Below are 27,124 nucleotides of genomic sequence, written 5' to 3'. Positions count from 1 at the left end.
TGCACAGACAGACAGCTAGTCAGACACCTAGTGACTGCACAGACAGACAGCTGGTCAGACACCTAGTGACTGCACAGACAGACAGCTGGTCAGACACCTAGTGACTGCACAGACAGACAGCTGGTCAGACACCTAGTGACTGCACAGACAGACAGCTGGTCAGACACCTAGTGACTGCACAGACAGACAGCTGGTCAGACACCTAGTGACTGCACAGACAGACAGCTGGTCAGACACCTAGTGACTGCACAGACAGACAGCTGGTCAGACACCTAGTGACTGCACAGACAGACAGCTGGTCACACACCTAGTGACTGCACAGACAGACAGCTGGTCACACACCTAGTGACTGCACAGACAGACAGCTGGTCAGACACCTAGTGACTGCACAGACAGACAGCTGGTCAGACACCTAGTGACTGCACAGACAGACAGCTGGTCAGACCCCTAGTGACTGCACAGACAGACAGCTGGTCAGACCCCTAGTGACTGCACAGACAGACAGCTGGTCACACACCTAGTGACTGCACAGACAGACAGCTGGTCACACACCTAGTGACTGCACAGACAGACAGCTGGTCACACACCTAGTGACTGCACAGACAGACAGCTAGTCAGACCCCTAGTGACTGCACAGACAGACAGCTAGTCAGACCCCTAGTGACTGCACAGACAGACAGCTGGTCACACACCTAGTGACTGCACAGACAGACAGCTGGTCAGACCCCTAGTGACTGCACAGACAGACAGCTAGTCAGACCCCTAGTGACTGCACAGACAGACAGCTGGTCAGACACCTAGTGACTGCACAGACAGACAGCTGGTCACACACCTAGTGACTGCACAGACAGACAGCTGGTCACACACCTAGTGACTGCACAGACAGACAGCTGGTCACACACCTAGTGACTGCACAGACAGACAGCTGGTCAGACCCCTAGTGACTGCACAGACAGACAGCTGGTCAGACACCTAGTGACTGCACAGACAGACAGCTGGTCAGACACCTAGTGACTGCACAGACAAACAGCTGCTCACACACCTAGTGACTGCACAGACAGACAGCTGGTCAGACACCTAGTGACTGCACAGACAGACAGCTAGTCAGACCCCTAGTGACTGCACAGACAGACAGCTGGTCAGACACCTAGTGACTGCACAGACAGACAGCTGGTCACACACCTAGTGACTGCACAGACAGACAGCTGGTCACACACCTAGTGACTGCACAGACAGACAGCTGGTCACACACCTAGTGACTGCACAGACAGACAGCTAGTCAGACCCCTAGTGACTGCACAGACAGACAGCTGGTCAGACACCTAGTGACTGCACAGACAGACAGCTGGTCAGACACCTAGTGACTGCACAGACAGACAGCTGGTCAGACACCTAGTGACTGCACAGACAGACAGCTGGTCAGACACCTAGTGACTGCACAGACAGACAGCTGGTCAGACACCTAGTGACTGCACAGACAGCTGGTCACACACCTAGTGACTGCACAGACAGACAGCTGGTCAGACACCTAGTGACTGCACAGACAGATAGCTGGTCAGACCCCTAGTGACCGCACAGACAGACAGCTGGTCACACACCTAGTGACTGCACAGACAGACAGCTGGTCAGACACCTAGTGACTGCACAGACAGACAGCTGGTCAGACACCTAGTGACTGCACAGACAGCTGGTCACACACCTAGTGACTGCACAGACAGCTGGTCACACACCTAGTGACTGCACAGACAGACAGCTAGTCACACACCTAGTGACTGCACAGACAGACAGCTGGTCAGACACCTAGTGACTGCACAGACAGCTGGTCAGACACCTAGTGACTGCACAGACAGACAGCTGGTCACACACCTAGTGACTGCACAGACAGACAGCTAGTCAGACCCCTAGTGACTGCACAGACAGACAGCTGGTCAGACACCTAGTGACTGCACAGACAGACAGCTGGTCAGACACCTAGTGACTGCACAGACAGACAGCTGGTCACACACCTAGTGACTGCACAGACAGACAGCTGGTCACACACCTAGTGACTGCACAGACAGACAGCTGGTCACACGCCTAGTGACTGCACAGACAGACAGCTGGTCAGACACCTAGTGACTGCACAGACAGACAGCTGGTCAGACACCTAGTGACTGCACAGACAGACAGCTGGTCACACACCTAGTGACTGCACAGACAGACAGCTGGTCACACACCTAGTGACTGCACAGACAGACAGCTGGTCAGACCCCTAGTGACTGCACAGACAGACAGCTAGTCAGACACCTAGTGACTGCACAGACAGACAGCTGGTCACACACCTAGTGACTGCACAGACAGACAGCTGGTCAGACACCTAGTGACTGCACAGACAGACAGCTGGTCAGACACCTAGTGACTGCACAGACAGACAGCTGGTCAGACACTCACCTTCCTCTTATGCAGCTCCAGGGCCTGGATCCGTAGGGCCAACTCCTTCTCTATAGCAGCCAGCGAGGTGTGTAGCAGCCTCTCCCGTTCCTCCAACTTCTGAACCTGCAGCAGCTGTGCATCCACCTAGCAAGACAGTGACAGACAGAGCTGTGACGCAGGCATGCAGCAGGTGTCTACCAGTAACATCTGTCAAATTACGCACCTGCGTCTTTAGCCCCTGGACTTGTTCCGCCAGCTCCTCCTTCTCCTCCTTTAACAGTTTGTGTATCTGGTTGGATTTAATCCTCTCAGACATGAGTTTGAAGTTTGCGTCATCTTTCTCTCGTAGCTGCTGCATCAAGCGGATGTTCTGCTCCTGCATATCCTCAAACGCCTGGCCTGTCACGTCCATCTCTGAGAGCAGAGCCTCTTCTTCCTGCAAAAGGCACAAGTATTAAACTGCGCTGCTGAGGTGTAATATATGGGGGAACATGCACAGTACTCTTTCAGGAGCATACTGCTGTATGAGTTCAGCAGGGAAAGAAACGCACAGGGCCCTCTCAGAGATACGCTATTAATACTGCGCTGCTGATGTACGTATACTGAAGGAGTGATACACACAGGGTCCTCTCAGAGATACGCTATTAATACTGCGCTGCTGATGTACGTATACTGAAGGAGTGATACACACAGGGTCCTCTCAGAGATACGCTATTAATACTGCGCTGCTGATGTACGTATACTGAAGGGGTGATACACACAGAACCCTCTCAGAGATACGGTATTAATACTGCGCTGCTGATGTACGTATATTGAAGGAGTGATACACACAGAACCCTCCCAGAGATACGCTATTAATACTGCGCTGCTGATGTACGTATACTGAAGGAGCGACACACAGAACCCTCTCTGAGATACGCTATTAATACTGCGCTGCTGATGTACGTATACTGAAGGAGTGATACACACAGAACCCTCTCAGAGATACGCTATTAATACTGCGCTGCTGATGTACATATACTGAAGGAGTGATACACATAGTACCCTCTCAGAGATACGCTATTAATACTGCGCTGCTGATGTACATATACTGAAGGAGTGATACACACAGTACCCTCTCAGAGATACGCTATTAATACTGCGCTGCTGATGTACGTATATTCAAGGAGTGATACACACAAAACCCTCTCAGAGATGCGCTATTAATACTGCGCTGCTGATGTACGTATACTGAAGGAGTGATACACACAGAACCCTCTCAGATATAAGCTATTAAAGGGACACTGTACCCAAAAATTTTCTTTCGTGATTCAGATTGAGCATGAAATTTTAAGCAACTTTCTAATTTACTCCTATTATCAGATTTTCTTCATTCTCTTGGTATCTTTATTTGAAATGCAAGAATGTAAGTTTAGATGCCGGCCCATTTTTGGTGAATAACCTGGGTTGTCCTTGCTGATCGGTGGATAAATTCATCCACCAATAAAAAAGTGCTGTCCAGAGTACTGAAACCAAAAAAAAGCTTAGATGCCTTCTTTTTCAAATAATGATAGCAAGAGAATGAAGAAAAATTGATAATAGGAGTAAATTAGAAAGTTGCTTAAAATTGCATGCTCTTTCTGAATTACAAAAGAAAAAATTTGGGTTCAGTGTCTGTCACGAAAACCTCAGGATGTAGCTAAGAAGGGGTTAATTCTGTGTAGCTTGAACTCAAAACAGTTATTTGTTTTCAAGAAGAATTGTAACTTGTGTTTTCTTTGAACTGCCAGGAGTTTCCTAAATAGCCCCACCAAATGTTATTGTGTATGCATTGAGTCATAAAGCCACTCAAGCTCTTAGTCTCAGAGATACACAGGATAAAGTTTATGGCTTAGGCTGTCAATAGAATGCCTGATGCAAGGAGTACGAATTAAATGTTTTTAATTTTGTTTATATTTTTAAAGTGCTACAGGTAACCAAAAAGAAGACAAAAAAGTGTTACCTGAATATAATTGCTTTCTATACGGGGAGAGAATTTTTTTTTGTTGTTGTTTTTGTTTTTTCTTCTCTTTATGCTCCCCTCCACCCCCCCTGTGATAAAAGATATGAGAATATACAAAACTAGAAATGATTTCTGAGCTCAAACTAATATCATGGAATGTGGGAGGGATAACGTCTCCAATTAAAAGAAAGAATATTCTGAAGCAGCTTAAAAAACAGAAACCTGATATAATCTTTTTGCAAGAATTGCATCTAAAGGCAGCTGAAATTGATAATCTAAAGGTTGGATGGATTGCAGAGGTGCTGGCCACTCCATGTAATAGTAGGAAATGTGGCGTGGCTATTTTATTCCAGAAGAACCTTAGCTATAAGATTATAAACCAGGATCTAGATCCATCCGGTAGATATATTGTTACACAAATAGAAGTAAATAATAAACTCTGGACACTTTGTAATTTATATGGACCAAATGAACTCGATGTTCAGTTCTGGAATAAAATTAAGAATAAGCTGATTCCATATTTGGACCGTAATTTAGTGATAGCCGGAGATTTTAATATGACTCAACACCCGGAGATAGACAGGTTCAGATTGAGTTCGCCAAGATATTATGCAAGGGAAGCTAAATTTTTTAGGGACTTCTGCAAAATTTTAAATTTAAAAGATATATGGCGAATACAACATCCTGATACACGCAACTATACATGTGAATCAAAATCACATAAAAACTTTTCTAGAATAGATTTATTTTTGCTAGAAGAGAGACTGCTATCTCTGGATGTTGAGTCACAAATCTCGGAAATCACCCTGTCGGATCATGCGATAGTGAGTATAAAATTACAGAGTTCTCCTTCTAGGGGTAAGAATAATAACATTTTTCATTTTCCAAATTACATGTCAAACAATACACAATTTAGAAATTGGTTGGTGGAAGCCTGGAGAGAATATTATAGAAATAATATGGGGTATTTACATAAAATAGAAACTTTCTGGGAGGCAGGAAAGACTGTCCTGAGAGGCGAGATAAAAGCACACATGATCAAGGAAAAAAAGAAATATAAACAACAAGAGACCCAACTTGCTAACCAACTCAAAAATGCATACAGGAGATATTTGAGTGAGCCGAATAATACTCATTGGAATAAATACATGCAAGCTAAAGAAGCTAGGGAGCTTTTCATGAGGGAAGCCTGGTCATTAGAAGATTTAAAAAATAGAGCTCGCTATCAAGGATTCCAAGGCACTACTGCCAAGCATTTAGCAAGAATATATAAAATTAGGAAAAATAAAAATATAATAACAAGCATTAGAGATGGAGAGCGAAAATGTACCCAAACCACTGAAATCTGTGATATATTCCATAAATATTATAAAAGAATCTATTCAAAGGTAAAGATAGATGAATTAGAGCAAGAAAAGTTCTGGCAGAATATTAAATTACCAAAAATTACTGATGACTATTTAAAGATGATTAACCAGCCAATAACAATTGAAGAATGTGAAAAGGCAATTAATGCTATGAAACAGAATAAAGCCCCTGGCCCAGATAGGCTACCCGCCGAATTCTATAAATTTTTTAACTAAAGAGGTAACAACTACCTTAACCCGATTATTTAACTATTATCTCTGTGAAAGTCAGATGAACTCCCCATATTTTTCAGACTCAATTATAACACGAATATATAAAAAAGGTAAAGATCCAGAAGATCCAGGCGGATATAGACCCATATCCCTCCTAAATAATGACTATAAATTGTTGATGGCAATACTTGCCCAAAGATTTAAAAAAGTTATTGGAACAATAATTCACAGCGACCAGACAGGATTTATACCAGGAAGAAATGTAGCGCGTAATATTAGGAAAGTATTACTGACTATAGATAATTATTATAATAAAAAAAGAGAGAAAAATAAGATAAAGACAGACCTTGCGTTAGTTATGCTAAATGCCGAGAAGGCTTTTTATTCAATTATATGGGAACATCTGTTTTTGGCGCTTGAAAATTTTGGGTTTTCTGGTTGTATAGTCAATATGCTCAGAAATATATATAAAAACTCAAGATCGCAAGTATTAGTTAATGGTCTTGTATCACAGTATATTACATTACAGAGGGGCACGAGGCAAGGATGCCCCTTGTCACCCCTCTTATTTAATGTGTCATTAGAACCACTGGCAATATGGCTTAGACAGGAATTAAAAGGTATAGCCTTGGGAGATCAGAATGTTATTCTATCTCTCTATGCAGACGACCTTATGCTGTACCTAAGCGATACAAGATATAGTATTCCCCAATCTATGCAGTTAATTAACCGTTTTAGTACTTTTTCTGGCTACAGAATTAACCCAATAAAATCTGAGATTTTGTGGATTCATAAGACTCCGAATAGTAATTTTCCGCATGTCTTTAAAGAAGCGGATAATATGAAATATCTGGGAATTAAAATCTCAAAAAATCCAAGCGAATGGTATAAGCTCAATTTTGAGGATATATTTATCAAAATGGCAGATGAGATGAAAAATTGGAAATTATACTATCTATCGATTTCCGCTAAGATTATGCTAATAAAGACAATTTTTTTTCCACGGATCTTGTATTTATTACATAATCTCCCTTTATTTATTACTAAGCAAGATACTAAAAGGTTTTATACAGCATGTTCACTGTTTATTTGGGGAAAGAGTCGGCCTAGAATATCAAGGAATAGATCAACACAGCCTAAAAAATATGGGGGATTAGCACTGCCAAACATAGAATACTATAATTGGATCTGTATGATAAAATTTGCGGTAGACTGGGTAACAGAAGCAAACTATGTGACTTATTATGATATAGAAACAAAGCTCGTCAAACCATTTGATTTGAGAGCTTTACTACATTGTCCTGTGAAGAAGTTACCAAGTAACATTGCATATAGTCTGACTTTTGTCAATATTATAAATGCTTGGCAGAAGTACTGTAAGGAATTGGGACACAACCCAAGGTCATCACATTTGCTCCCTATTAAAGGTAACCCCGACTTTACACCAGGAATCTGGGATTTGGTATTTTCAGAATGGGAAAGGAAGGGACTTGTCTATGTGTCCCAACTCTTTCAGGATGATAGCAAGACATTACAGTCATTTGAAAATCTATCCAGTAGATATGCCCTTTCGGCCAAGAACTTCTATGCTTATCTTCAGATAAGGAATTATGCTAGCCAAGTGTGCAGAACAAGTGGATTTGAGTGGGGTGCTAAGGAGATTCCTGATGGAATTAAACTGTATGAGATAGGCCGACGATCATCGTCTTATTGGTATAAATCTTTAACTATAAAGTCAGGCCAAAATAATATAAGAGAACTCAAAGAAAATATAATGAAAATAATTCCTAATATAACAGAGCAGGAGATAGAAAAGAGTATCTCTCTTTCATCACAAGCAACTAGTAATATAAGTTGGCGAGAAGCCCAAATAAAATTACTTAATAATTACTATCTAACCCCATATAGGCTATATAAGATCTCAAAGACTAGACAAACAAGTTGTTGCTTTAAATGTAAAGAAGAAATGGCAGATATCATTCATTGTATATGGGCATGCCCGAAAATTAACCAATATTGGAGAAAAGTTAATTATTGGCTAAATAAATATCTCGAAAAAAAAATTATCATAACTTTTCGACTGATTTTTATGCTAGACTCAGAAAGGAGAAGTAAAGGAGAACAACTCTTTATCAATTTTATCATAATAGCAGTTAGAAATCAACTATTCAGAGAGTGGAAAACACCAAAGATTCCTACCATCCCCGAACTAGTAAACTTATTAACTTTACAAATGACAATTGAATCATATGATACTAAATTCAACTCGGAAATACATTACCGAGCTTTCTTTGCAAAGTGGAAAAAATATATAAGTGCCTGGCCAGCACCGCTGCAACACCAATTTATTGCTAGATTTCAGAACTCTTCAATATTTCTTTCTCTAGTACTAGAGGGTGAACTACCCTATCACTGGATAGATCTAACCCAATTTGGGGTGTAATGTAACGACAAGGCTCGCCATCCAAAGGCTCGTCATCCAAAGAGTGATTTTTCCTTCCCCATCCCTTTTGTTTTTTTGTTTTTTTTCTGTTTGTTGTCTTTCTCTCTCTCTCCCCGTATAAAATTGATAGCACTTGAAGAATATTCTATGTTAGGTAATTATAATTTAAAATTTTCTTTGTCATACACTGTATAATGTGATGTAAAATTTATTTTTGTAAGGCACCAAGGATAATTAAAGATAATGAAGTAATTTTTGTAATAAGATGATGATAATATGATATGTATGTTGGAATACTATCATTGTACGGTATTAATTAAGGTAAAAGTGTAATGCTGGTAATGAGATTTACTTTACTTTCTTTTTGTGTCCTTTTAATGTTCAATGTTTGTGTGAAAAAAACTTAATAAAAAGATTTAAAAAAAAAAAAAAAAAAAAGAATGCCTGATGCAAAACAGGCCCTTCATCGGTAACTGAAAGGACACTGGTATATTATGTACATATGTGTGTTAAAACTGTTATAACCTTAAAGGAAGGTAAATATGACAACCTACGGCATATTTGATATCAAACCGATTCTCCCAATAAAACTAAAATGTTCTAGATATGTAAATATAGAAATGTCTTACCTAGCAGGACTTATAATGGATTGTATAATTTCAGGCAAGAAATTAGTCTATTGAAGGTCATAAAGACAGGGGGGTTTTCTTAGCCTGCCCAGGAGGGTGTGGTCAAGCAACTTGATCTAAGGGAAAAAAAGTATAAGGGTCTTGGGTGTTAACACTGAAATTGTTCATTCTACATGGGAGGCTGTTTGCTGCAGCGTGAGTGACAACTTTTCTTCTTGCCCATCTCCCTGGGGGCAGACTCATAAGCTAGTGAAGTATTAGGTCTGTTATTTTTCTCCTTTTTATTTTAAAACACTGTTTGCGTGTGTAATTTTATTTGTAACAACTTTTTATTAATAATGCATTGTGCATAATATTTTTAGCATAATAAATAATTCCTTTATTAAGTTTGGCCTTTGTCTAATAATTGAACCACGTTACTGAAAGAGACTGGAATATTAGAACTGTATAATTTAGGTTATTTTCTGCTAAATTGTATTTCTAGAGTTCATGTGTAAAGTCTGGGATTTTTCTTAGGATTTTCCCTTTAATAAATTTTAAGTTGTGGCAGTATTGGAGCTATAGGATTGATAGTTTATTGTGGGTGGCATTAAAAAGGGAGTTTTGGGCATTTCTCTTACGTCTAGTACAGACTAGGGGAGTGTGGTTAACCCTTGCACCCACTAAACTGAATCACAAGCTTGCCTGGTGTGGCTAGATTGTGACCTATTGGTGATAGAAAAAGGGGGCTGATAACCCTTTCTGTGCCAAATAAGTGACTGGCGCAGGGCTGGATAACCTTGGTTCGTCACAAATTGGTGGGCAGCGGTGTAGATACATTTTTTTATTAGATTTTAGTGTTTGTGGATTTGCTAGTGTGAAAATCCCGGTACTAAAAGAAATTGTTTCTTACAATTTCCAAAGGCTAAAACTCAGTGCAATATATAATCACACATTGCAAAACAGTCCCCTTCCCTATTCTCTGTTTTTCTTTTCTATTTTATTTTTGCTATGGAGGCATACGAGCAGCGATCTAAAGAGGCACTTATGCTGCTATGCCAGGAGCGGGATATTCCAACACGTTCAAAGAACAAAGATTTACTTATACAAGCTCTTGTTGAATATGATAACAGCCAAATCACACCAGTTGAAGTCTCAGCAGAGATGTCTGCAGCTGTGGGCAGTGATTCATCAGGATCTGGAGATCCATTGGACTGTTATTTGCAAACTGTTCTTAAACATATTGGCTCAGTGGATGCAAGTTTGTGCATGGAACTGATTACAAAGTTTTATGAAAGACAGGCTGCTGAACGACAGGCGTCTCTGGCAGCTGAGAGAGAGAGAGGCTTTGGCAGCTGAAAGAAAGGCTGCTGAACGAGAGGCGGAGAGAGAGTATCAGCTACAGCTTGCACGGTTGGAGAGAGGGACGGTCTCCCCTGTTGTTAGTGAACCTAGAGACCCACCTGCTCCCAGAGTGCGTGCAGAGAATTTTCCCACCCTGGAGAAAGATGGAGATGTGGATGTATTCCTGCGTAGCTTTGAGAAAGTTTGCAGACAGTTCCAGTTGCCAAGGGAGCAGTGGGCCAAGTACCTTACCCCTGGCCTGAAAGGTCCTGCACTGGAGGAGTTTGCTGACCTACCCCCAGAGTTTGATCAGGACTATGATTCCATTAAAGCTGCACTGCAGAGAAGATATAATCTTACTCCTGAGGTGTACAGGAAGAAATTCCGTTCTCTGCAGAAAGGTTTGTCAGAGAGCTATACTACAGCTGTTGGGAACTTGATGACAGCCTTTAAACAGTGGGTCAGAGGATTAAAAGTTGCCACTATGGAGGAGCTGGAAGATTTGATTGTGAAGGAGCAATTTATGCAGCTGTGCCCAGCCGGAGTTCAAGAATGGGTTTTAGATCGGAAGCCCATAACAGCATTGGAAGCTGGCGAGCTGGCTGATTTTTACACAGCTAACAGGTCTCCAGAGAATGGGAGGAAATCCTTTTCTAAGGGGGGATCCACCTGTAAAGGAGCTACTGCATGACCCCCCTTCACAAAACCTGCTGTGCCTTTATCCAGTGTGTCTGCTCCCTCTGGGAAAGGAGGGGCGAGTGCTGCATCTGGGCAGGGGGATACCCACAGATGTTTTGCTTGCAACAAAGTGGGCCACATCAGCTCCACTTGCCCAGAGAGGATTAACTTGGGGCAATCAGCTGGAGGGAGTAATCCCTCAGAAGTACCAGCATTTGTTTTGTTTGTTACCTGTCCAGAGGAAAACAACCATGAGAACTTGCAACCTGTGACTGTTGGAGACAAGGTAACCTTGGGGCTAAGGGACACGGGTGCAGAAGTGAATATGGTGCGTCCAAAGCTAGTGAACTCTGAGAACATTATACCTGGAAAGACTCTAGCAGTTAAAGGGATTGGGGGAATGAAACTTGCAGTGCCTATGGCACGTGTATATATTGATTGGGAAGTTGGGAGAGGTTTAAGAAAAGTGGGGGTATCTGAAAATATTCCTAATGATGTTTTACTGGGTACTGATTTGGGTAGATTGTTATCTCTTTATGTGCCTGACAATGCTACATGTGACCTAGTGACATTAGTTGCAGACCCATATGTGGAAAGGTCTGTGTGTAAAAATGCTCAGAGACATTATGACCAGGAGGGAGGACAGAGTGCATGTGTGCGCAGGGCTGTGCCTGAACTGGGGGTGTCTGTGCTGAGAGGTGAATCTGTAAGAGGAGAGACTGACTGGGGAGAACGACAGACAGACGGTGTGTGTCTTCCTGTACTTAAACCAGCAGTATCGGCAGAATTAGCGTTAGCTGTACAGGGTGAGACTGATGGGGGAGAAAGGCAGATAGACTGTGTGGGTCTGTCTGTGCCTGAACCAAGTTTAGCTGTACAGGGAGAAACTGTCTGTGAGAGAAGGCAGATGAGGGGTGCGTGTCTGCCTGTGATTGAATCAGTGGATTCTATAGAAGGAGGTGAGATTGACGGGGGAGAGAATGACTGGGCCGCTGAATGATGTGTGCCAGTTTGTGCCAGGGCCAATTCCATTCCCTGTGAGAAGACACAATAGTTGGGATAAATGACAGAAGGAAGATGTGTGCTTGTCTGCACCAGTGTCAAAAGGATCCCAGATTCTGTGTGAGGATGCAAAGTGGCAGACTGACTGTGAGAGAGAGCAGGGGGGCAAGCTAGCCCACTCTATGACAGAAGCAGCAAAGCCACAGATTTCAGAGTGTGTGGGGGAGGAGGGTACAGGATACTATTTGAGGGACCCCCAGAGTGAGTGTGAAAGATTGTGGGTGACAGAGACCCCAGTAACCTCAGCTGTGACCTACAAAAAGACTACACAGGCTAGGAGACAGAGACTGACACAGACTGCAGGCACAGGGGGGAGGAGTACAGAGAAGTGTATTTACACAGCCCCACAGTGCCATTCAGCAAATACACTGATAGATGTGCAGCATCAGTGTCCCCAGCAGGCTCAGCAGTTAGAACCCACAGTGAGGAGGAGGGGGGCAGTTAGTCAACCCCCTACCAACCATAACAGAGTGCAGGAGTACAGGAATTCTACTCCAGTGGGAGGGCAAGAGCCCATGGTAGTTAAGCAGCAACTGACAGCACACAATATGTTTAGAGAGCACACCATAGGTAGCAAGACACTAGGTTTCACAGGCACCTCTGTAACAGGGGATGATGTGTTATTCATGGATAAGATGCAAGCCTTATTGGGGAGGTACCTGCAAAACCCAGAGATGCGGTATTCGCACCATAACACAGTTGCAGGATTCTACTGCCAGAGAGGGAGTGTGTGAGATGGTCCATAATGTTCTTGTACTCACGCCCATGAGACAGAACAAACTAGAGGCTGCATGGGAGGGGCCCTGCAATATATTCAATCAGTTGGGTAGAGCAACTAGTGTTTCACTTTTAAAAGGAGGGCATCCTGCTGCCAAAACTGCTATGTGCAATCTGTCTGGCAATGGTGTTCTCACCGCAAGGGGAAGCTCCCTTTGATACGCATCAGGAGTGGCTCGTAGCCACCCCCTTTTGTGTCTCTTATTGGGGGAGGTGTCACGAAAACCTCAGGATTTAGCTAAGAAGGGGTTAATTATGTGTAGCTTGAACTCAAAGCACTGCTGATGATGTACGTATACTGAAAAAGTGATACACACAGGGCCCTCTCAGAGATACGCTATTAATACTGCGCTGCTGATGTACGTATACTGAAGGAGTGATACACACAGGGTCCTCTCAGAGATACGCTATTAATACTGCGCTGCTGATGTACGTATACTGAAGGAGTGATACACACAGGGCCCTCTCAGAGATACGCTATTAATACTGCGCTGCTGATGTACGTATACTGAAGGAGTGATACACACAGGGCCCTCTCAGAGATACGCTATTAATACTGCGCTGCTGATGTACGTATACTGAAGGAGTGATACACACAGAACCCTCTCAGAGATACGCTATTAATACTGCGCTGCTTATGTACGTATACTGAAAGAGTGATACACACAGGGCCCTCTCAGAGATACGCTATTAATACTGCGCTGCTGATGTACGTATACTGAAGGAGTGATACACACAGGGCCCTCTCAGAGATACGCTATTAATACTGCGCTGCTGATGTACGTATACTGAAGGAGTGATACACACAGAACCCTCTCAGAGATACGCTATTAATACTGCGCTGCTGATGTACAAATACTGAAGGAGTCATACACAGAGAACCCTCTCAGATACGCTATTAATACTGCGCTGCTGATGTACGTATACTGAAGGAGTGATACACACAGAACCCTCTCAGAGATACGCTATTAATACTGCGCTGCTGATGTACGTATACTGGAGGAGTGATACACACAGGAACCTCTCAGAGATACGCTATTAATACTGCACTGCTGATGATGTACGTATACTGAAAAAGTGATACACACAGGGCCCTCTCAGAGATGCAATATTAATACTGCACTGCTGAAGTACAAATACTGAGGGAGTCATACACAGAAAACCCTCTCAGATACGCTATTAATACTGCGCTGCTGATGTACGTATACTGAAGGAGTGATACACACAGGGCCCTCTCAGTGATACGCTATTCATACTGCACTGCTGATGATGTACGTATACTGAAAAAGTGATACACACAGGGCCCTGTCAGAGATACGCTATTAATACTGCGCTGCTGATGTACGTATACTGAAGGAGTAATACACACAGAACCCTCTCAGAGATACGCTATTAATACTGCGCTGCTGATGTACGTATACTGAAGGAGTGATACACACAGAACCCTCTCAGAGATACGCTATTAATACTGCGCTGCTGATGTACGTATACTGAAGGAGTGATACACACAGAACCCTCTCAGAGATACGCTATTAATACTGCGCTGCTGATGTACGTATACTGAAGGAGTGATACACACAGGGCCCTCTCAGAGATACGCTATTAATACTGCGCTGCTGATGTACGTATACTGAAGGAGTGATACACACAGAACCCTCTCAGAGATACGCTATTAATACTGCGCTGCTGATGTACAAATACTGAAGGAGTCATACACAGAGAACCCTCTCAGATACGCTATTAATACTGCGCTGCTGATGTACGTATACTGAAGGAGTGATACACACAGAACCCTCTCAGAGATACGCTATTAATACTGCGCTGCTGATGTACGTATACTGGAGGAGTGATACACACAGGAACCTCTCAGAGATACGCTATTAATACTGCGCTGCTGATGTACATATACTGAAGCAGTGATACACACTGACCCTCTCACAGATACGCTATTCATACTGTGCTGCTGATGTATGTATACTGAAGGAGTGATACACACAGAACCCTCTCAGATATACGCTATTAATACTGCGCTGCTGATGTATGTATACTGAAGGAGTGATACACACAGAACCCTCTCAGAGATACGCTATTCATACTGCGCTGCTGATGTATGTATACTGAAGGAGTGATGCACACAGAACCCTCTCAGAGATAAGCTATTAATACTGCGCTGATGTACGTATACTGAAGGAGTGATACACACAGAACCCTCTAAGAGATACGGTATTAATACTGCGCTGCTGAGGTACGTATATTGAAGGAGTAATACACACAGAACCCTCTCAGAGATACGCTTTTAATACTGCGTTGCTAATGTACCTATACCGAAGGAGTTATACACACAGAACCCTCTCACAGATACGGTATTAATACTGCGCTGCTGATGTACGTATACTGAAGGAGTGATACACACAGAACCCTCTCAGAGATACGGTATTAATACTGCGCTGCTGATGTACGTATACTGAAGAAGTGATACACACAGGGCCCAATCAGAGATACGCTATTAATACTGCGCTGCTGATGTACGTATACTGAAAGAGTGACACACACAGAACCCTCTCACAGATACACTATTAATACTGCACTGCTGATGTACGTATACTGAACGAGTGATACACACAGAACCCTCTCAGAGATACGCTATTAATACTGCGCTGCTGATGTACGTATACTGAAGTTATACGCTATTAATACTGCGCTGCTGATGTACGTATACTGAAGGAGTGATACACACAGAACCATCTCAGAGATACGGTATTAATACTGCGCTGCTGATGTACGTATACTGAAGAAGTGATACACACAGGGCCCAATCAGAGATACGCTATTAATACTGCGCTGCTGATGTACGTATACTGGAGGAGTGACACACACACAACCCTCTCAGAGATGCGTTATTATTACTGCGCTTCTGTATGTATACTGAACGAGTCATACACACAGAACCCTCTCAGAGATACGCTATTCATACTGCGCTGCTGATGTACGTATACTGAAGGAGTGATACACACAGAACCCTCTCACAGATACACTATTAATACTGCACTGCTGATGTACGTATACTGAACGAGTGATACACACAGAACCCTCTCACACATACACTATTAATACTGCACTGCTGATGTACGTATACTGAACGAGTGATACACACAGAACCCTCTCAAAGATACGCTATTAATACTGCGCTGCTGATGTACGTATACTGAAGTTATACGCTATTAATACTGCGCTGCTGATGTACGTATACTGAAGGAGTGATACACACATAACCCTCTCAGAGATACGGTATTAATACTGCACTGCTGATGTACGTATACTGAACGAGTGATACACACAGAACCCTCTCAGAGATACGCTATTAATACTGCGCTGCTGATGTACGTATACTGAAGTTATACGCTATTAATACTGCGCTGCTGATGTACGTATACTGAAGGAGTGATACACACAGAACCCTCTCAGAGATGCGGTATTAATACTGCGCTGCTGATGTACGTATACTGAAGAAGTGATACACACAGGGCCCAATCAGAGATACGCTATTAATACTGCGCTGCTGATGTACGTATACTGAAGGAGTGACACACACAGAACCCTCTCAGAGATGCGTTATTATTACTGCGCTGCTGTATGTATACTGAACGAGTCATACACATAGAACCCTCTCAGAGATACGCTATTCATACTGCGCTGCTGATGTACGTATACTGAAGGAGTGATACACACAGGGCCCTCTCAAAGATACGCTATTAATACTGCGCTGCTGATGTACGTATACTGAAGGAGCGATACACACAGGGCCCTCTCAGAGATATGTTAATACTGCGCTGCTGATGTACGTATACTGAAGGAGTGATACACACAGAACCCTCTCACACATACACTATTAATACTGCACTGCTGATGTACGTATACTGAACGAGTGATACACACAGAACCCTCTGACAGATCCACTATTAATACTGCACTGCTGATGTACGTATACTGAATGAGTGATACACACAGGGCCCTCTCAGAGATACGCTATTAATACTGCGCTGCTGATGTACGTATACTGAAGGAGTGATACACACAGAACCCTCTCAGAGATGCGTTATTATTACTGCGCTGCTGTATGTATACTGAACGAGTCATACACATAGAACCCTCTCAGAGATACGCTATTCATACTGCGCTGCTGATGTACGTATACTGAAGGAGTGATACACACAGGGCCCTCTCAAAGATACGCTATTAATACTGCGCTGCTGATGTACGTATACTGAAGGAGCGATACACACAGAACCCTCTCAGAGATATGTTATTAATACTGCGCTGCTGATGTACGCATACTGAAGTTATACGCTATTAATACTGCGCTGCTGATGTACGTATACTGAAGGAGTGATACACACAGAACCCTCTAACAGATGCGCTATTCATACTGCGCTGCTGATGTACGTATACTGAAGGAGTGATACACACAGAACCCTTTCACAGATACGCTATTCATACTGCGCTGCTGATGTACGTATACTGAACGAGTGATACACACAGGGCCCTCTCAGAGATACGTTATTCATACTGCGCTGCTGATGTACGTATATTAAAGTTATATACTATTAATACTGCGCTGCTAATGTACGTACACTGAAGGAGTGATACACACAGAACCCTCTCAGAGATACGGTATTAATACTGCGCTGCTGATGTACGTATACTGAAGGAGTAATACACACAGAACCCTCTCAGAGATACGCTATTAATACTGCGCTGCTGATGTACGTATACTGAAGGAGTGATACACACAGGGCCCAATCAGAGATAAGCTATTAATACTGCGCTGCTGATGTACGTATACTGAAGGAGTGATACACACAGGGCCCTCTCAGAGATACGTTATTAATACTGCGCTGCTGATGTACGTATACTGAAGAAATGATACACACAGAACCTTCTCAGAGATATGCTATTAATACTGAGCTGCTAATGTACGTACACTGAAGGAGTGATACACACAGAACCCTCTCAGAGATACGCTATTAATACTGCACTGCTGATGTACGTATACTGAAGAAATGATACACACAGAACCTTCTCAGAGATACGCTATAAATACTGCGCTGCTGATGTACGTATACTGAAGGAGTGATACACACAGGGCCCTCTCGGAGATACGCTATTAATACTTCGCTGCTGATGTACGTATACTGAAGAAATGATACACACAGGGCCCTCTCAGAGATAAGGAAATTTATGCTTACCTGATAAATTTATTTCTTTTTCGATACGATGAGTCCACGGATTTCATCCTTACTTATGGGATATCGCCTCCTGGTCAGCAGGAGGAGGCAAAGAGCACCACAGCAGAGCTGTATATATAGCTCCTCCCTTCCCCCCCACTCCAGTCATTCGACCGAAGTTAGGAAGAGAAAGGAAAAGCCAAGGTGCAGAGGTGTCTGAAGTTTAACGAAAATATAATAACCTGTCTCAATAGAACAGGGCGGGCCGTGGACTCATTGTATCGAAAAAGAAATAAATTTATCAGGTAAGCATAAATTTCCTTTACTTTTTCAAGATACGATGAGTCCACGGATTTCATCCTTACTGTGGGATACAATACCAAAGCTATAGTACACGGATGAAAAGGGAGGGACAAGACAGGGAACCTAACGGCACCACTGCTTGAAGAACCTTTCTCCCAAAAACATTCTCAGCCGAAGCAAAGATATCAAATTTGAAAAATTTAGAAAAAATTGGAAGAGAAGACCAAGTCGCAGCCTTGCAAATCAGCTCAACTGAAGCATTTTGTTAAAATGTCCACGAGCAAGCAACAGCCCAGGTGGAAGGAGCCGAAACTCTTTCAGAAGGCTGTGGTCCAGCAATCTCATATGTAAAACGGATGATATTCTGCATCCAAAAAGAAAGAAGGAGCTTCCTGACCCCTATGTTTTCTATAAAAAATGTCAAACAGAAAAGACGATAAACTACGTCTGCAGAAGACTATCCTTCTGAGAGAAAAATTAGAACACAAGGAAATAACAATTTCCTAATTGATGTTCTTGCCAGAAACAACCTTAGGAAGAAAACCAAGTTTAGAACATAACACCACCTTATCCAAAAGAAAAATAAGGCAAGACGAATTATATGGTAATGCCGAAATCTCAAACACTCTTCGAGCAGAAGAAATGGCAACAAGAAATAAAACTTTCCAAGATAACAACTTAATATCTATGGAATGCATAGGTTCAACAGAACCCCTTGAAGAACTTCAAAAACTAAAGTCAAACTCCATGGAGGAGCAACTGGTTAAACACAGGCCTGACTCTAATCAGAGCCTAACTAAAGGATTGAACGTTTGGGACATCTGCCAGACGCTGGAGTAACAAATTATATAAGGCAGAGATCTGACCCTTTAGGGAACTCGCTGAAAAACCCTTCCTTGAAGAAAATACAAATTCCTGGGAATCCCAACTTTACTCCATGAGTAACCCTTGGATTCACACCAATAAAGACATATATGCCCTATCTTATGGAAAACCCTCCTAGTTACAGGCTTACATGCCTGAAATAAGGTATCTAAGATAAAATCTAAAACACCTCGCTAGTATAGGATCAAGCGTCCAATCACCAAACAATCAGCCTCAGAGAACCTAGACTTGGACAGAAGAAGGGACCCTGAAGAAAAGGTCCTTCCTCAACAGAAGTGCCCAAGATCACAGAGATGACATGATCATTGGATCATCATACCAAATCCTGCGAGGCCACGCAGAAGCGAGGAGAATCGCTGATGCCTTCTCCTATTTGAGTTGAACAATCACCCGGCAAAGAAGCACAAACGGGGGAAATAGACATTCTAGGCTGAAGGACCAAAGAACTGCCAAGGCAGTTATCAGCTCGGACTGGGGGCCCTGAACCTGGACCTGTATCTCAAAAAACAGGCAGGCTGACAAGATGCCAAGAGATCCAACTCCGGCCAACCCTAGTCGAAAATCAGGTTGGAGAATACTCCCGGATGGAGATCCCACCTGGATGAAAAATCTGATTACTCAGAAAATCCGGTTCTCAAGTGTCCACCCCTGGGATATGGAACGCTGACAGATAGCAAGAAAGAAACTGGTCCGAAGTCAACGGAGGCCAGACCAGAAGAGCATTGAAGCTCGCTCTAAGTTGCAGGAAGTCAATAAAAAGAACAGACTCCGCTAGAGTCCAGAGACAACTATCATAGAAAAAGAGTCCCTTGTCTCCTGATCTAGAGTTATTTGAGGAGACAAGTTTGAATAATCTCCGTTCGTTCCATTGCCTGAGTATGGTTAACCGCATAGGTCTGAGGTGGAACAAACAAACGGAAATTTAAGTGACACAAGGCGCTGCTCAATTTATCAACCTTAGAAGGATGAAAGGTTGAGTGGACCTCACCGAGGATTGACCTGCAACCCTCAGGTTGTTACAGAGCCCAGCCCCAGTGCCCTAGTATGCTGAGCCATCTGACCGGCTAAATTCCATTGCCGTTACCAGCAGGACGAATACCGCTATGTACTGAGCCACTGAAGGCGAGAAGTGGACTGAAGGGCTAGACCAGAAATGTCTTGATTTCCTGACCTCAGTCAGAAAATCTTCATTGATATGGAAATCATCATGATTCCCAAGAAAGCAACCCTTGAGCTTGGGACTAAGGAACACTCTTCCAAAGTCACCTTACACCCGTGAGGTCACAGGAAGAATAACCTCATGTCCGTAGAAATCTTGCTTGCTGTAAGGATGACACCTGGACTAAGATATTAGTCAGATAGGGCGCCTACGGAAGAACTCGGAACTGTAGCCAGACCGAAAGGCAGGACCACGAACAGGAAGTGTTTGACTAGAAAGGCAAACCCTAGAACTAGAGACGAGTCTCGTGAACGGCACATGAAGGCACTTAACCCCTAATCCACCGTTGATATAAATTGACCCTCTAGGATCAGGGAAGAAATGGAACAATTAATAGATTCCATCTTGAAGGACAGAACCCTTCATTAAAAATGGTCTTAAAAGCCCCTTTTTTTGGGAACCACAACACGACCTGCAACCCCAGATCCTGTACCAGTATTAAAACTGGAACAACCACTCCCAGGTCTGAGAGGTCTCTTATGCAGTGTAAGAATGTCTTTCCCTTTGTCTGACCCTCAGACAAACTGGAAAGCAGGAACTGCCTCAGAGAGAAAAACATTTGAGCTGGAAACCAAACTTGAGTGAAAAAGTTGAGTGAAAGTCAGCCCCCTACAAGACCCAATCCTGGACCGGAGCATTTTCCCCGTGCTGTCTCTAATACAACAGCAGGCTATGTGTTCACCAAAATCCTAGTCTAAGAACACAATCCGTAAAACAAGGCTCTAACCAAAAAGTTCCAAGAGCTGGAACAGAATCGCCTATGCTCCCAGTTTGATAATGGAAGGGAAGCAATTGAAATAAAGGAATTAACCAATTGAAAGCTTTATTCAATCCTGGATCATATCCAGGAAAACTACTGACTAAAAGCCTCAGACAACGCATCAAACTATCCTCTAAGGGAATAGAATATTTTTTTCTTTTTATTTGTATCCAATCACAACGGATGAACTAACAGGAAATACTGAAAATACTGTTGCTTTAAATTTTAAACTGCAAAGTTATTTTGTATGCAGTTAACAAATAATGAAAAAAAAAGCAACGAAGAATACAGCTGAATATCCTAAAGCGTATACTTTTCATGAGCCCTGTTGAAGTTGCACCATAACTTCAGGGCCCTTTCAGAGATACAGTATTAATACTGCGCTGCTGATGTACGTATACTGAAGGAGTGATACACACAGAACCCTCTCAGAGATACGCTATTAATACTGCGCTGCTGATGTACGTATACTGAAGTTATACGCTATTAATACTGCGCTGCTGATGTACGTATACTGAAGTTATACGCTATTAATACTGCGCTGCTAATGTACATATACTGAAGGAGTGATACACACAGAACCCTCTCAGAGATACGGTATTAATACTGCGCTGCTTATGTACGTATACTGAAGGAGTAATACATACAGAACCCTCTCAGAGATACGCTATTAATACTGCGGTACTGATGTACGTATACTGAAGAAGTGATACACACAGGGCCCAATCAGAGATACGCTATTAATACTGCGCTGCTGATATACGTATACTGAAGGAGTGATACACACAGAACCCTCTCAGAGATATGTTATTAATACTGCGCTGTGATGTACGTATACTGAAGGAGTGATACACACAGAACCCTCTCAGAGATGTGCTATTAATACTGCGCTGCTGATGTACGTATACTGAAGGAGTGATACACAGAGAACCCTCTCAGACATACGCTATTAATACTGCGCTGCTGATGTGCGTATACCGAAGGAGTGATATACACAGAATCCTCTCAGAGATACGTTATTACTGCGCTGGTGTGCGTATACTGAACGAGTCATACACACAGAACCCTCTCAGAGATACGCTATTCATACTGCGCTGCTGATGTACGTATACTGAAGGAGTGATACACACAGGGCCCTCTCAGAGATACGCTATTAATATTGCGCTGCTGATGTACGTATACTGAAGGAATGATACACACAGGGCCCTCTCAGAGATACGCTATTAATACTGCGGTGCTGATGTACGTATACTGAAGAAGTGATACACACAGGGCCCAATCAGAGATACGCTATTAATACTGCGCCGCTGATGTACGTATACTGAAGGAGTGATACACACAGAACCCTCTCAGAGATACGCTATTAATACTGCGGTACTGATGTACGTATACTGAAGAAGTGATACACACAGGGCCCAATCAGAGATATGCTATTAATACTGCGCTGCTGATATACGTAGACTGAAGGAGTGATACACACAGAACCCTCTCAGAGATATGTTATTAATACTGCGCTGCTGATGTACGTATACTGAAGGAGTGATACACACAGAACCCTCTCAGAGATACGCTATTAATACTGCGCTGCTGATGTACGTATACTGAAGGAGTGATACACAGAGAACCCTCTCAGACATACGCTATTAATACTGCACTGCTGATGTGCGTATACTGAAGTAGTGATACACACAGAATCCTCTCAGAGATACGTTATTATTACTGCGCTGGTGTGTGTATTCTGAACGAGTCATACACACAGAACCCTCTCAGAGATACGCTATTCATACTGCGCTGCTGATGTACGTATACTGAAGGAGTGATACACACAGGGCCCTCTCAGAGATACGCTATTAATACTGCGCTGCTGATGTACGTATACTGACGTTATACGCTATTAATACTGCGCTGCTAATGTACGTATACTGGAGGAGTGATACACACAGAACCCTCTCACAGATATGCTATTAATACTGCACTGCTGATGTAGTATACTGAAGGAATGATACACACAGAGAACCCTCTCAGACATACGCTATTAATAGTGTGCTGCTGATGTACGTATACTGAAGTTATACGCTATTAATACTGCGCTGCTGATGTACGTATACTGAAGGAGTGATACACACAGGGCCCTCTCAGAGATAAGCTATTAATACTGTACTGGTGATGTACGTATACTAAAGGAGTGATACACACAGGACCCTCTCAGAGATACGCTATTAATAGTGCGCTGCTGATGTACGTATACTGAAGGAGTGATACACACAGAACCCTCTAACAGATACGCTATTCATACTGCGCTGCTTATGTACGTATACTGAAGGAGTGATACACACAGAACCCTCTCAGAGATATGTTATTAATACTGCGCTGCTGATGTACGTATACTGAAGTTATACGCTTTTAATACTGCACTGCTGATGTACGTATACTGAAGGAGTGATACACACAGAACCCTCTAACAGATACACTATTCATACTGCGCTGCTGATGTACGTATACTGAAGGAGTGATACACACAGAACCCCCTCAGAGATACGCTATTAATACTTTAGGTTGGTAAAATCAAGGAACTGCTAACGCATCCACCACTTCTGCCTGAGTATCCCTGGACCTAGAAAGGTACCTGGGTACTTTCTTGTTTAAATGGGAAGCCATCAGATCTATTTCTGGAAGACACCACATCTGAACAATCTGAGAAAACACATCTGGATGGAGCGACCACTCCCCCGGATGTAAAGTCTGACGGCTGAGATAATCCGCTTCCCAATTGTCTATACCTGGGATATGTACTGCAGAAATTAGACAGGAGCTGGATTCCGACCAAAGAAGTATCCAAGATACTTCTTTCATAGCTTGGGGACTGTGAGTCCCACCCTGATGATTGAAATATGCCACAGTTGTGATATTGTTTGTCTGAAAACAAATGAACGGTTCTTTCTTCAACAGGGGCCAAACCTGAAGAGCCCTGAAAATAGCACGGAGTTCTAAAATATTGATTGGTAATCTCGCCTCTTGAGATTTCCAAACCCCTTATGATGTCAGAGATCCCCAAACAGCTCCCCAACCTGAAAGACTCGCATCTGTTGTGATCACAGTCCAGGTTGGATGAACGAAAGAGGCCCCTAGAATTATACGATGGTGATCTAACCACCAAGTCAGAGAAAGACAAACATTGGGATTTAAGGATATTAATTGTGACATCCTTGTATAATCCCTGCACCATTGGTTCAGCATACAAATCTGGAGAGGTCTCATATGAAAACGAGCAAAGGGGATCGCGTCCGATGCTGCAGTCATGAGACCTAAAACTTCCATGCACATAGCTACTGAAGGGAATGATTGAGACTGAAGGTTCAGACAAGCTGAACCTAATTTTAGTCGCCTCTTGTCTGTTAGAGACAGAGTCATGGACACTGAATCTATCTGGAAACCTAAAAAGGTGACCCTTGTCTGAGGAATCAAAGAACTTTTTTGTAAATTGATCCTCCAACCATGCTTTTGAAGAAACAACACTAGTTGATTCATGTGAGATTCTGCAGAACGTAAAGACTGAGCAAGTACCAAGATATCGTCCAAATAAGGAAACACTGCAATACCCCGCTCTCTGATTACAGAGAGTATAGCACCGAGAACCTTTGCAAAGATTCTTGGAGCTGTTGCTAGGCCAAATGGAAGAGCGACAAATTGGTAATGCTTGTCTAGAAAAGAGAATCTCAGAAACTGATAGTGGTCTGGATGAATAGGAATATAAAGATATGCATCCTGTCCCAAGTCTATTGTGGACATATAATGCCCTTGCTGAACAAAAGGCAGAATAGTCCTTATAGTCACCATTTTGAAAGTTGGCACTCTTACATAATGATTCAAAATTTTCAGATCCACAACTGGCCGGAATGAATTTTCTCTTTGGGACAATGAAAAATTTTGAATAAAACCCCAGACCCTGTTCCTTAAAACGGAACTGGTATGATTACCCCTGAAAGCTCCAGGTCGGAAACACTCTTCAGAAAAGCCTGAGCCTTTACTGGATTTGCGGGGATGCGTGAGAGAAAAAAATCTTCTCACAGGAGGTCTTACTCTGAATCCTATTCGGTACCCTTGAGAGACAATACTCTGAATCCATTGATTTTGGACAGAATCTGCCCAAATGTTTTGAAAGAATCTTAATCTGCCCCCTACCAGCTGAGCTGGAATGAGGACCGCACCTTTATGCAGACTTGGGGGCTGGCTTTGGTTTCTTAAACAGCTTGAATTTATTTAAACTTAAAGGGACATTATACACTCATTTTTTCTTTGCATAAATGTTTTGTAGATAATCTATTTATATAGCCCATAGTTTTTTTTTTAAATTAATGTATAGTTTTGCTTATTTTTAAATAACATTGCTCTGATTTTCAGACTCCTAACCAAGCCCCAAAGTTTTATGTGAATACGCTCGACTACCTACTCCAGCTTGCTCCTGTTTGTGTAAAGGGTCTTTTCATATGCAAAAGAAGGGGGAGGGGGGGAGTGTCTTATTTGCCACTTGCAGTGGGCTTTCCAGCTACCTTTTCAACAGAGCCAAACTGACAGCTTCTAAGTAAGTTTTTAAACAGTTTTATACTGGATTTTTATATCAGTATCTGTGCATATTATTCTTTATAGTAGTGTCTATTACATGCAGTTATATGAAAATGAGTGTATACTGTCCCTTTAAAGAAGGTTTCCAATTGGAACCAGATTCTTTGGGGGAAGGATTGGGTTTCTGTTCCTTATTATGTCGAAAGGAACGAAAACGGTTAGAAGCTTTAGATTTACCCTTAGGTCTTGTATCCTGAGGCAAAAAAAAACTCCCTTTCCCCAGTGACAGTTGAAATAATTGAATTCAACTGAGAACCAAATAAATTATTACCTTGGAAAGAAAGAGATAGTAATCTAGATTTAGATACCATGTCAGCATTCGAATATTTAAGCTACAAAGCTATTCTAGCTAAAATAGCTAGACATAGATATAACATCAATTTTGATATAAAAAATGGCATCACAGATAAAATGATTAGCATGTTGAAGCAAGCTAACAACATGCTAGACAGATCAGGATCTGTTTCCTGTTGCGCTAAACTTTCCAACCAAAAAGTTGATGCAGCTGCAACATCAGCCATAGAAATGGCAGGCCTGAGAAGATAGCCAGAATATAAATAAGCTTTCCTTAGATAAGATTCAAGTTTCCTATCTAAGGAGTCCTTAAAGGAAGTACTATCTGCCATAGGAATAGTAGTACGTTTGGCAAGAGTAGAAATAGCCCCATCAACTCTGGGGATCTTTTCCCAAAACTCCAAACTAACTGCTGGCAAAGGATACAATTTTTTAAACCTTGAAAAAGGAATAAAAGAAGTACCAGGCCTATTCCATTCCTTAGAAATCATATCAAAAATAGCATCAGGAACTGGAAAAACCTCTGGAGTAACCACAGGAGGTTTATAAACAGAGTTTAAACATTTACTAGTTTTAACATCAAGAGGACTCGTTTCCTCAATATCCAATGTAATCAATACCTCTTTTAACAAGGAACAAATATACTCCATTTTAAATAAATAACATAATTTATGTAAAAACTTACCTGATAAATTAATTTCTTTCATATTGGCAAGAGTCCATGAGCTAGTGATGTTTGGGATATACAATCTTACCAGGAGGGGTAAAGTTTCCCAAACCTCAAAATGCCTATAAATACACCCCTCACCACACCCACAATTCAGTTTAACGAATAGCCAAGTAGTGGGGTGATAAAGAAAGGAGTAATAAAGCATCAACAAAGGAATTTGGAAATAATTGTGCTTTATACAAAAAAATCATAACCACCAT

The 27,124-nt window shown here is 42.4% G+C and overlaps 1 protein-coding gene across 1 annotated transcript in view; it reads right to left on the bottom strand.

Annotated features, from left to right (window-relative positions):
* Window positions 1-27,124, bottom strand: part of RNF40 (ring finger protein 40) — a 186,477-nt gene that overhangs the window by 15,987 nt on the left and 143,366 nt on the right. Inside the window, exons 13-14 of the mRNA XM_053694814.1 lie at window positions 2,636-2,848; window positions 2,431-2,556 (exon numbers count right to left, since the gene is read on the bottom strand). Of these exons, the coding sequence (XP_053550789.1) occupies window positions 2,431-2,556; window positions 2,636-2,848 (339 nt within the window). The remainder of the gene's footprint in view (window positions 1-2,430; window positions 2,557-2,635; window positions 2,849-27,124) is intronic.

The sequence above is a fragment of the Bombina bombina genome, chromosome 11 (genome assembly GCF_027579735.1).
Source record: "Bombina bombina isolate aBomBom1 chromosome 11, aBomBom1.pri, whole genome shotgun sequence".
In the NCBI taxonomy this organism is placed as follows: Eukaryota; Metazoa; Chordata; class Amphibia; order Anura; family Bombinatoridae; genus Bombina; species Bombina bombina.
This window is presented reverse-complemented; position numbering and strand designations above follow the sequence as displayed.